Source organism: Monomorium pharaonis, chromosome 6 (assembly GCF_013373865.1).
Source record: "Monomorium pharaonis isolate MP-MQ-018 chromosome 6, ASM1337386v2, whole genome shotgun sequence".
Lineage (NCBI taxonomy): Eukaryota > Metazoa > Arthropoda > Insecta > Hymenoptera > Formicidae > Monomorium > Monomorium pharaonis.
The window spans coordinates 15,595,651-15,607,667 of NC_050472.1; the positions used below are offsets into that span (position 1 = coordinate 15,595,651).

At 32.6% G+C, this 12,017-nt stretch overlaps 1 protein-coding gene across 7 annotated transcripts in view; it reads left to right on the forward strand.

The window, feature by feature from the left end:
• LOC105840125 (transducin beta-like protein 3) overlaps positions 1 to 12,017 on the forward strand; it is a 191,941-nt gene that overhangs the window by 177,453 nt on the left and 2,471 nt on the right. For 6 of the 7 annotated variants that reach the window (XM_036288346.1, XM_036288350.1, XM_036288347.1 and 3 more), the window contains one exon: positions 1,287 to 1,414. The exons of the other annotated variant lie outside the window; for it this stretch is intronic. In XM_036288346.1, the coding sequence (XP_036144239.1) occupies positions 1,287 to 1,414 (128 nt within the window). The remainder of the gene's footprint in view (positions 1 to 1,286; positions 1,415 to 12,017) is intronic. 7 annotated transcript variants of the gene reach the window in all.

Here is a 12,017-nt window from a genome sequence, read left to right on the forward strand (position 1 = left end):
AATAATTTGATTTATAGCTCTTTTTCATACATGAAAAATACGTGCAAAAAAGTCATCCTATTCTATCTTAATACTGCATTGCGTGGAAAGTGAGTGCTTTCTTACTTACATAATATAATAGGATTATATAAATTAAAAAGTAGTATGAAATGATAAAATATAATATGATAGAAAGATTATAAAGAGACAACCGCATTTAGCATTACCTGAGATCAATGATGTGATCTATTCTCATGTGCATGATTTGTATATTGTTTAGTTAAGTGTATTTGTGTGTGTGCGTGCGTGCGTGCGTGCGTGCGTGCGTGCGTGCGTGCGTGCGTGCGTGCGTGCGTGCGTGCGTGCGTGCGTGCGTGCGTGCGTGCGTGCGTGCGTGCGTGCGTGCGTGCGTGCGTGCGTGCGTGCGTGCGTGCGTGCGTGCGTGCGTGCGTGCGTGCGTGCGTGCGTGCGTGCGTGCGTGCGTGCGTGCGTGCGTGCGTGCGTGCGTGCGTGCGTGCGTGCGTGTGTGTGTGTGTGTGTGTGTGTGTTTTACATTTGTATTGCACAAAACTTGATATCTCGGCAATGAAAAATCATATCGAAACGAATCAAAGTGCATTTTAAGCTAAAGTTGGTATTTTAGAAGAGTATTAACAAAGAATTTGTTAAAAGAATTTAGTGCCAGTGTTATAACATTTTAACCATCAAAATTGTCATTTTTTGCTTTTTTGACGCTATTTTTTTCAAAATTGTGACGTGATAGCTAAATTTTGACAACAAATTCTTGTTTAATAGGCAAAAATACGTCGGAAATGACTATTCGCATTTGTGTTACAAAAGTAGTGTTGGACAGTGTTATCGTTCATTTACCGTAAAATTTTGCTGTAAATATGAAGTTATAAAATTAAATTGTATGGTTTAAATAATTTTTTTGCTAGAATTGTTATTATCAAGCATTTTCAAAAATAGCTTTGATTTTGATGCAACTTTGAAATAATAACTTATGCTTAAAAACTAATCACTTATGCTTAAAAACAATGTAAGACTAAAATATAAAATTGCTTTATAAGCTTGATGAGACAAAACGTGTATAGAAATATTTATACATAAAGTCTTAGCATTATTAATTGTATCGTATATCTATAATTTAATAATGTTTCTGAAACATTATATTGTAATATGCAAAATTGCAATGTTGCTGCAAGGTTCTTTATCTTATGATGTAACACTGATATATGTACAACATATATGTATATGTGAATGCATGTATATATTACATAAGATTGTTATAAAATTTTTTGTAACAGCCGTATTGAAGAAGGAAACCAATAAATTTGCGGAAATAATAAGGAATTTGAAACCAAACTACAAGGAAACATTACTTAAGTGTGCTGTTACGTGGAACACAAACAGCCGAAACTCACATGCTGCTCAGGTGTGATATAAAATTTAATATTAAATATAATACTTTGCTTTTATTAATTTTGCGTTATTAAAAAGAGTAGATATTTAGGCCAAGAACGAGCGGTACAGTTAAGGTAAACTCAAATTTATTTATAAACTACATTTAATGAAACTAATTTTGTCAAGATTTTAATAAGTCTTTACCAATCGCAATATGATATTACGTACAATCGAGTTTATATTGATATTTTGCAAATTACATTGTCGATTTATGTTAAGTTCTATATGTAACACAATAATTTGATTTTAACGATTTTAAATTAATGATAAGATATGCTGTAATTCCATCTAGTCGTGTGTAATTGTTCTTTTATTTTTTGTAAATATTTCTATTAACAACAAAATAGTATATTATTATAATAAGGGGAGTTATAACAAATTTGGATCCTATCTTGTCTTACAAAGATGTTGATGTGCGCCATTTGGTTAGTAGACGAAAATAGTAATGATAACGTGTCAACCAGACAAAAACACTATATCTATTGTTAATTTGGAGATTATGGGCTTAAAAATGATTATTTTTTGTTGTGTTCAATAAATTAAAATAAATTTCATCTAATAAATCAGTGTCATCATTAGAATTAATACTATTTTTTGTGCTTTTATGAGGATTATTTTGGATATTAATTTTTTAAAATAATTTAATTTTGAATCTAATATTTTTATATGACCCTAGTCAAATATATAGTTAAATTCAATTATATGATTAGTAATAATCGAATTCATTTACCCTGAATTTAGATGTTTAAATAGATTAAATAAGATTATAAGAGACATAAAGATACAAACACTACAGAATGTAACAATAATGTATATAAAATTTTATGTAATAATTATGATGCTTCGTATGTAAGACAGACAAAAAGACATTTAGAAACGCGTGCATCCGAACATAAGGAAAACATTAAGATGCTTTGAAACATTCGATAAAATTGAAACTAAGTGCAATTTATAAAAAAATTATTTGAGTTTACCTAAATTGTATCGCTTGTCCTTGACTGGTGGAATAAATTTATCTATTAAAGTTGAATAATTTTGATTTGTAGAGTTTCTTACAAAAATCAAATAATTTCAAAGAATTAAAATTTCAAGAAGAATAACTTCTTACTTTCAAATAATTTGTAGTGTATTATGATAATTTTTCTCTAGATATATAATAGATATAAAAAGAAAGTTTTAGGGTGTCTTTTTATGCTGACGCTCGACGCCTTTAGTGATCACGTGACATTTTAACGCCAGCGTCAAGAAGAAATTCGATTTTTAAACTTATAGCATCAAAGTTGGTGAAAGCTATTATAAATGCGGAAGGAAAATGAAAACGTTAATTGATTGATATGTCCATTCAATACGATTATTACGTTTATTATTCAATTATACTCGTATATCATCTGAAAAACTTTGGCTGGTTTTCAGCTAGAACGCATTGACATTACACTGTTCTGTTATGTAATTGGAATTTTAGATTTAGTTGACAAACAATAATAATATTAATGTTATTAAGCATCAAGAAAATATTGTTATCAAAATATAATATAATATTAAAATATAACATTAGAAATTGTTACGTCCAGCTTTATGGGATTTTAACTCTTTTATTTGGTAGGAGGGATATTTCAGGGAGAACAGGTAAGGCAGGGAAGAACGTAACAAACATGTAGAATTTCCGTAGGCACACAAATTAAGAGAGGGTAGGTGCCTCGGGTCAAACGCACTTTTTCTGACTTAAAAATATAGGTCAACGTGCCGATAGGTCCGCTATAACCCGTTTCAAGTCGTACGTCCGTCAGTTCAAGTTTCGAGTCAACGGATTGAATCGCTTTAACTCGGGATCGGACCAGGTGCAGTCTTTGTTCGGGATGAGGGAAGGTCGTTATTAATTAAAATAAATGATGAAATTTATGTAATAAAAAAAAAACAAAGTATTTATTCTAAATTTTCCAAAATGTTATAAGAATGTAAATGGGCGCTGAAGTCGATGTTTAACATAATTTGTTGGCTATGAGTTTATAAAGATCAAGTTACAAGAATGATTCTAAATAAATTTTGCAAGAGTTCACAAAGTTTTAAAAATACGCAAAGGATTATTATTAGAGTTTTCAAATACGCAAAGGGTTAATAAAATAGATTTTCGGTTGAGTTTACAAAGGTTTTAAAGAATACGCAAGAATTATTATTAAAGGTTTCAAATACGCAAAGGATTGTAAACATAGATTTCGATTGAGTTTACAAAAGTTTTGAAGTATAACAAAGGGTTATTAATAAGATTTTAAAAATACACAAAGGGTTATTAATATAAACTTCGGAAGTGTAAAATTAATGGGCAGCTCTTTGCTTGTGAGTGACATTATATTTTAAGTAATTCGGGGAGGGGAGATGAGGAAAGTGCAGACTCTCGAAAATTGAAATCCGAAACCGTGAATTGTTGCTCGGGCTCTCGAACATTAGGGGGCGGAATTCGCGAACCGGGACGACCAGCCGGACTCTCAAACGGTAGGCTCGGAATCCGCGAACTTGGGCGCCCGGCCGGACTCTCGAACGCGGAACGGTAGGCTCGGAATCCGCGAACCGGGGAAAGAGGGGGGGGGGTGAGAAACTCTAAGAGGGAATTATTTATAAATAATAGGAGAGTGTCTTAAATAATTAAAACGGAAGGGAGCAGATGAGTAACGTAAAAACAAAAGAAATTGTGATTGTGGGACTTACTCATTACTGGTTCTCGAACAAATCTGTCGGAATCGAAGGGTTTTCTTGACCGGATGGAACGGTACTAAAGTTTATTTGCGCACTGATTCTACATGATTATTAACTGACTCATTAACTAACTAACTAACTCTTTTACTTGTTATTGATTACTGACTACTAACTGGGGTGAAAAAACACTGAAAAAACTTGTTCAAGATTTGGTTTTATATATACACAGTCTTACAGAGGGAGGATCCAAATATAGGTGGTTCAAATATTTTGATTGGTAAGATTCTTTTTTAGGATTATGTGGTGGGTGAATTTTAAGTTTTCTTATTGGAGAAATAGTTTTTCCTTTTTGACCAATCATACGTTGAGGCGAAAGTTTCTCTGTTTCCTCTCACATTCCTTTAATTTTATCGAAGTGATCCGACCTATCGCGTAGGTTATCTTCCCTTTGGGTTTAAAAGATAAATAATTCTTTATCGTGCTAGATGTGCTACGGTATGGTTTGCAGATGGAGGAAACGGTTATTTATTTTTTGCTAATGCTTAGATACTTTATCGCTTCTTTTTTGTGAGGAAACGTGAAACTTTGCTTCGATCCTGAGTTTGTTTTTGTATTTCTACCTTCAAAATTTATTGTTTGTTGACTCGATATTTAAAAGGAGTTAATTACACAGCTCCACAAAAAAAATAGAAATTTTGTTTGCGGGGACTGACCCACCTTACTATATGTAATCGAGCATGTTGAAACCGAATCCGGATAATTATGGGGTTTTAAAGTTACGTGGTTGAGGGGTTAAAGGGCATAGCTGTTTCAAACATATTGATTTTCACTGCTTGAACGCGCATAAGTCTTTCTCACTGAGTTATGAGGTTTTTGGGTTTAGGGTTATGGAATTTTAAGATTATGGGGTTGTGGGATTGATGGGATATATGATTATGGGGTTTTGTTTTTATTGAATTTTATGATTTTTAGCCTATTTTTTGAGATTATGAAAAAACCGGACGAGGTCCGGGCTTATTCGGACTCCGGATTCGGTTTCAGCATGCTCGATTACATATAGTAAGATGGGTCAAGTCTCCGCAAACAAAATTTCAATTCTTTTTGTGGAGCTGTGTTATCAACTTGGTCGTTTCGTTCATCCATGTTTGTCGTCACGTTTCTAACGGACTAATCCTAGACGCATAAAAATTATCGGCGACCGTTGAAACGGAATTTTTTTTGTAATCTTGTTTCTCTGACGAAGGGAAATCGTGGAGCCGGACGTAACAAAATTATTATATTAGTATTACATGTTAAATATAAAATTTCTTAGAAAATTCGTCGAAAACACAGACAATATTTTACATGCTCATACTCAGCTTTTTGCCATGTTGAGTAGTATAACACTGTGACACAGTTGAAATATTTTATGCTGGACACTGTGCTACATTGTGTCATCTGCGTACCTTGTTGTTAGAAATAGCCTTTGTAAGATGCTGTTTGACCACAAGCAACAGTTGAAATATTATTTATTGTATGATAAAAGAAAATACAATAAATCCTAATATTATACTTAATCTGATCGACGATTAACAACTGGAATGGCCATTTGATGCTTGAAATTCATCTATCGTCAACTTGGATCATGTGATCTACTTTAACGCTCAATCTAGCGTTAAATGAAAAGATACCCTTAGACTTTGACCAGGATGTATACTAGTGATAAAAATTAGAAAAACTCAGAAATTTTGGGGGAAGTTTTTTAGATTAAAGTAATTACTTAGATTAAGGGATACCGCGCCGATGACCTTGACCTTGACATATGTTGTCAAGGACATGATCCTGAGTAACTTTTCCTTATGACTTAATCGGCGGTCATTGTTAGTTAAAAACTTATTAACAAAAGAAGTTTAAAAAATATTTATGTAAAATAGAATATCCATACACATGCACACATACACACACACACACGCGCGCGCGCGCGGGTGGGGAAGTGCAAAAAGAAACGCGTGGGCGGAGGAGGGGCCGAGCCTCTCCCTGTAATTTTTCTTAACTCTAACCCACCAATTTTACGTCACTATTTGGTTGATGTGAAAACATTGGAAACGAACAGCGTGGAAAGTCGCAATCCCGTGTGGTACAGTACAAGCGTGGACATCGTTTAATAAAATACAATTGAAAAATTGAACATTTGAGCTCAGCATTTTTCTTGATTTTTGCCCTTTTCATTGACTTTCTACACGAAGCAAACTCATTCAACACTTTTACGGTAATATTAATAAACTTGAACGTAAAGTAAACGACGTCTACGCTTGTACTGTACCACACGGGATTGCAACTTTCCACGCTGTTCGTTTCCAATGTTTTTACATCAACCAAATAGTGACGTAAAATTGGTGGGTTAGAGTTAAGAAAAATTACAGGGAGAGGCTCGGCCCCTCACCCGCCCACGCGTTTCTTTTTGCACGTCCCCACCCGCGCGCGCGCGTGTGTGCGTGCGTGCGTGCGTGCGTGTGTGTGTGCGCGCGCATGTGTATGGAAGTTGTTCTATTTTACATGAATATTGTTCAAACTTCATTTGTTAATATCTTTTTAACGAACAAAGATTGCCGATTAAGTTATAAAGAAAAGTTACTCAGGGTTATTCCTTAACAACATATGTCAAGGTCAAGATCATTGGCGCGGTGTCCTTTAATCTAAATAATTATCAGGAAATTTTTGGAATTTTACTTTTAAATTTAAATTTTCTTTTTTATGACAAAATTATTTCTTTTACCGTTTTTCTAATTTTTGATACAAAATGTCGACAATCGATTAACAATAAATATGGGCTACTTTTCATGTACATGTACTATACATGTATATACATTCACATTTTTTTTGATCCGCGAGTTTTTATTAATCCTTAAGGTAGATACCTATATTTTTAGTAACTTACATAGACACCTATGAGACCCGAGAGCTTTATTGTTTAATAACAATGTTTAATAAAATGTTTAATAACATTGTTTAATAAAAATTTAATGACAAAAATGATAGAGTTTTGAAAAATTTCACAGATCCATAAGTGTCTATCTAGAGTTAAAGTAATTCTTATCAAGTAGGTCCGAATTTCATGGATGCTTAAAAAGGATCTATTTAAATTTGTCAAAAAAAACCTTATTACACTTATAATTAAGAATATAATAATTATTTAACCAAAATAATGTATTTTTAAATTAAATTTTTGCGAAATAAAAATTAACAACTTTAAGATTCTTTACATAAACAGAGCTTGCGAAAAATGTGGCAGTACCGATTGGCATTAGCTATTAAGATGAAAAACAACCTGTATTATTATAACAGATGAATTGTATAATTCGGAAATTTACAACAACAATCCACAATATATTACATTTTTATTTTACTTTTATAGAAAACTAATTTTTCTTTAATTCTTATTCATACATACAGACTGAGACTTAACATTACAAATGCTTCGAAGTATTTGTAGCATGAAGTCGACTGTAGCTATAGTTTATTACACAGAAAAACATTTGGAAGTAAATTACTTTAGTGATACTTTGATGGTATACACTTCCAGTATTTATACTCTATGTAGCTCCGAATTTGTACCACTACTATTCAAATAATTTCGGAATCAAGAGATTACTAAAGACCGAGTTCCAACGCTTTTAAGTTTGTAATAATACTGTCCAATGATGCTTGGGATAGTGCGGGTCGTCGCTGCTGTACGATTTGACTTTGACTTGGCACTCGTGAGTTTCAAATTTCTACCGGTTGTAGTACAGACTATGAACTACATCCCGTAGAAGTTTGGAAATCCCTGTCGAGTTGGCCTTTTCACTATGCAAAAATAAAAGAACGAATAACGCAAATTTATGGGCTATTTATGAGCTTTTGCATGCCACAAATTAAAATTTTTGAGCTCATTATTCTGAGTCGGAATTTAACATTAAGATATCGAATCGATCATTGCGGGAGAATTATGAGCTTTTAAGCTGCAATTATTGATGATTGAATGTAGTTGCAATTATTGAGCTCATCCCTTTAACTCCCAAACAACCCCCTAACAAATGCAACTCGAAAAAAATGTCAGAAAACATGATGAAACCTATTGAGAATTATGTTAAGAATGTAGTGTACAAAATTCCAAAGATTAACTTTTACAATGTGATCTTTTTTACATTCCGATCTTTGAGTTGCAATCCTTTTACGATAAAATTGCCCTAAAACCTAAGCACAAAAGAGGACTGTACTTAAAATCATGCAGACTATTTATTTTACAAGTAAATACCGTTTGATTCATTTACGAGTTTGCGAAATATGTACATTTCGATTTTTGAGCTGCAATCCCTTTACGCAAAAATCACCCCAAACCTTGCCAGCACAAGAGAGAATTGTACTTAAAATCACGCAGACTATTTATTTTATAACTAAATATTGTTTGTTTATTTACGAACTCGTGAAATATGTACGTTTCGATTTTGGAACTGCAATGTGGTTTTATGTCTTAAACGTATCACTTAAGAGAAGTCGTTAATTTAAGATCATCTGGCACCCGCAGTTCTGATCCAAAAACAATAGAACACTTTACTGCTGTTTGCTAAAATTTAATTTAGTTGGAAAATTTAGTCAAATTAACAACATTTTTTCTCAATGTGTTTATATAAAACTACGTAATAAAAATAAACTACTAGTTGTTTTTTTTTTAATCTTTTACATTCTTTTGAGTAGATATAAAAAATTAATGGTTATTATTTAGTTTAGGGAAAGCAGCTCCGATGACCTTGATCTTTACATACCATCAATATGGTATGTTAACAAGGTTACTCTCCTGAGTGACCTTTAAAATATTTTAGCCGGCACTCATTGTTAAAAAGTTATTAACAAAAAATGTTTCATAAATACGACACATAATTATTCAGTATAGGAGTACATCACATGATGGTTTTGCAACTTTCCATGCGTAGCGAGGTCCATCTCCTTCCCTGCTTATAGAGCGAAACGACGTCCACGCCTATACTTCACCACAAGAGTTTGCGACTTTAAATTTGAAATTGTGGCTAAGTAGCGAATTAAAAATGTTTGGATTAGGTTAGGAAAAAGTACGGGGACGGGGCCCGCCCACATGTTCTCTGCACCTCACTTTACAGTATAGGATAGCACTGGCGCCGACTTAGGGGGGCAGAGCACTTTTGGCCCCCCCAATAATTTTTATCTTTTTGAAAAAGTTTTTTTTTAAGAAACTGCGCGCACAGCTTAAGCTCGTATCAGACTACTAACTAAAAATAAGGAAAATAAGCTTTTTTTCTCGAATATTTGAAATAAACTTTCTCAATTTTGTGTAATGTAAGTAAAAATATATGTAGGTGTATAAGATATTAAAGCTCGCATACTTATATATGAAGCATACTCATATTTGAAGCTATTTTAGAACCTGCGGGTTCCCATTATTCTTGCGGGCTGTTTGTAAAATGCTAGAGAACTTTCCAATTTTCGATAAGAAATGATATAATGTAATATGTGAAAGTGTTTTTAACTTTTATCTCTCTAGCCTAAAAAAAAGGTCGTTAGAAATTTTCCTCCTGCCCCCCCCCCCCCAAAAAAAAGTTTTCCAAGTCGGCGCCACTGTAGGAAAGAGAGAGAGAGAGAATGAAATATTTATATACAATAATTTTATTTATTTGTGATATTCTTCAATAGGATACATTGAAGCCATAAATTCAAAGAATTTATTAATTTGTTCGGAATAATTATATTTGCGTTTAAAAATAAATTCAGCTATATAATACATATAATGTTCTTTTCAGGTGCTATATCGTGGTATTCCAGTTCGAATATCCCGCTACAGACAAATATATATTTTATATTACTTAATATTATGTATGAAATTCGTGATTTGCATGTTTGCTAATCCATATGCAAAGTGTGGTGTAGAGAACGTGTGTGGCTGCGCCCCTCCCCCTGCACCCCTCTCCGTATTTTTTCCTAAGCTAACCCAAACATTTTTTATTCGCTATTTCACCACAATTTCAAATCTAAAGTCACAAACCCTTGAAGTAAAGTACAGGTGTAGACGTCATTTTGCTCTGTAAGCGGCAAGGAAGGAGTGGACCTTGCTACGCGTGGAAAGTCACAAAACCATGTAATGTACTTTTATACTGAGTAATTATGTATCGTATTTATGAAACTTTTTTTGTTAATAACTTTTTAACGAATCACAAGGGTCGGCTAAAATCTTTTGAAAGTTACTCAAGAAGTGATCTTGATAACATATGTCAAGGTCAAGGTCATCGGAGTTGTCTCCCTTAACTGAATATTTACCAAATTAACTAAATCATTAAATATTTTTTAATATATTCTAATTCAAGACTAAATATCTACAGTAACTTTTCATATTTTACTCATAAATATGAATATAATTTATTAAAAGTTTTCAGAAAGAATGTATAATATATCAATATTTAAATATAAACAAAAAACTTTACAAACAATATCAATTTACAAAAGGACACTGAGAACTTGAGTCCCGTTTATAACAGTTTATTGAGTCGGTTAGATCGATGTTTTTCTCGCTTCGCCTCGATTGACATTATTGTAATTACCAGAATCAACTGTATCTTACTTGAAAAGAGTCCAAACTGAAACGTCGTAATTTTATAATAAAACTTGCCAGTTTGGTCGACTACAATCAATTATCTCTATTTTATAAAACTCAAGATTGATATATTTATATTTATATTTTAAACTTGTTTTGCAAAATATAAAAAAATTATATACATTTATATATTATTTTTACAAAACATTAATTGAAAAGAAATATAAATTAATAAGTTGTATCATAATTATAGCTTATAATTTTTGTTTATACAAAAACATAATACAATAATATTTAAAAAAAGTTTTAATTTAATAACCAAAATACATATATTTTGTAAGCTCGTAAATCGACGAACGATTAGTTATAAAACAAATAACTTCCCTTATTTTAAGTTCAGTTCTCTCGTGTATTGGAGTGGTTTGGGGACAATTTTCGCGTAAAAGGATTACAGCTCAAAAATCAAAACGTACATATTTCGTGAGCTCGTAAATGGACCAAACAGTATTTAGTTGTGAAATGAATAGTCTGGGTGATTTTAAGTACAGTCCTTTTTTATGCTTATGAGGTTTTGAGGCAATTTTATCGTAAAGGTATTGCAATTCAAAGATCAGAATGTATGCATTGTAAGAGTTAATCTTCGGAATTTTGTAGGCTACATTCTTAACATGATTCTAAATAGGTTTCATCATTTTTCCTGACATCTTTTTCGAATTGTATTTGTTGGGGTGTTGTTGGGAGTTAAAGGGATGAACTCAATAATTGCTATATCAGCTTAAAAGCTCATAAAAAGCTTATAATTCTCCCGCAATGATCAATTCAATATCTTAATTTGTCGACTCAGCCCCCTCCCCACAAAAAATGTTGAATTTTTACTCAGAATAATGAGTTTAAAAATTTTTATTTGTGGCATGTAAAAGCTCATAAATAGCTCATAATTTTGTGTTATTCGTTTTTTATTTTTGCATTGTGGGGGGGCCGTTTCGACAGGGGTAGCTTAGAACTCACGAGTTTCAAGTCGGAAACAAATCGCACCGCAGTGACGACTTTCTACTATTCAAAGCAGCAACAGTACTTGTACAAATTTATAAGCGTCGGAGCTCGGTCTTTAGCAATCTCTCGGTTCCGAGGTACTACAGTATCTGTAGTACCAAGTTTTCATTGAAACTCAATTTTCAATGCAAGAAAGTTCAACTATGTTTTGAATTCAGAAAACATAAAATTTTGGGTTTTCTTAGTTCCAAATTTTTTTTGTGTATATTGAATATACATATATGTGGTGTAGCCTTGCGCTCGAAAGTAA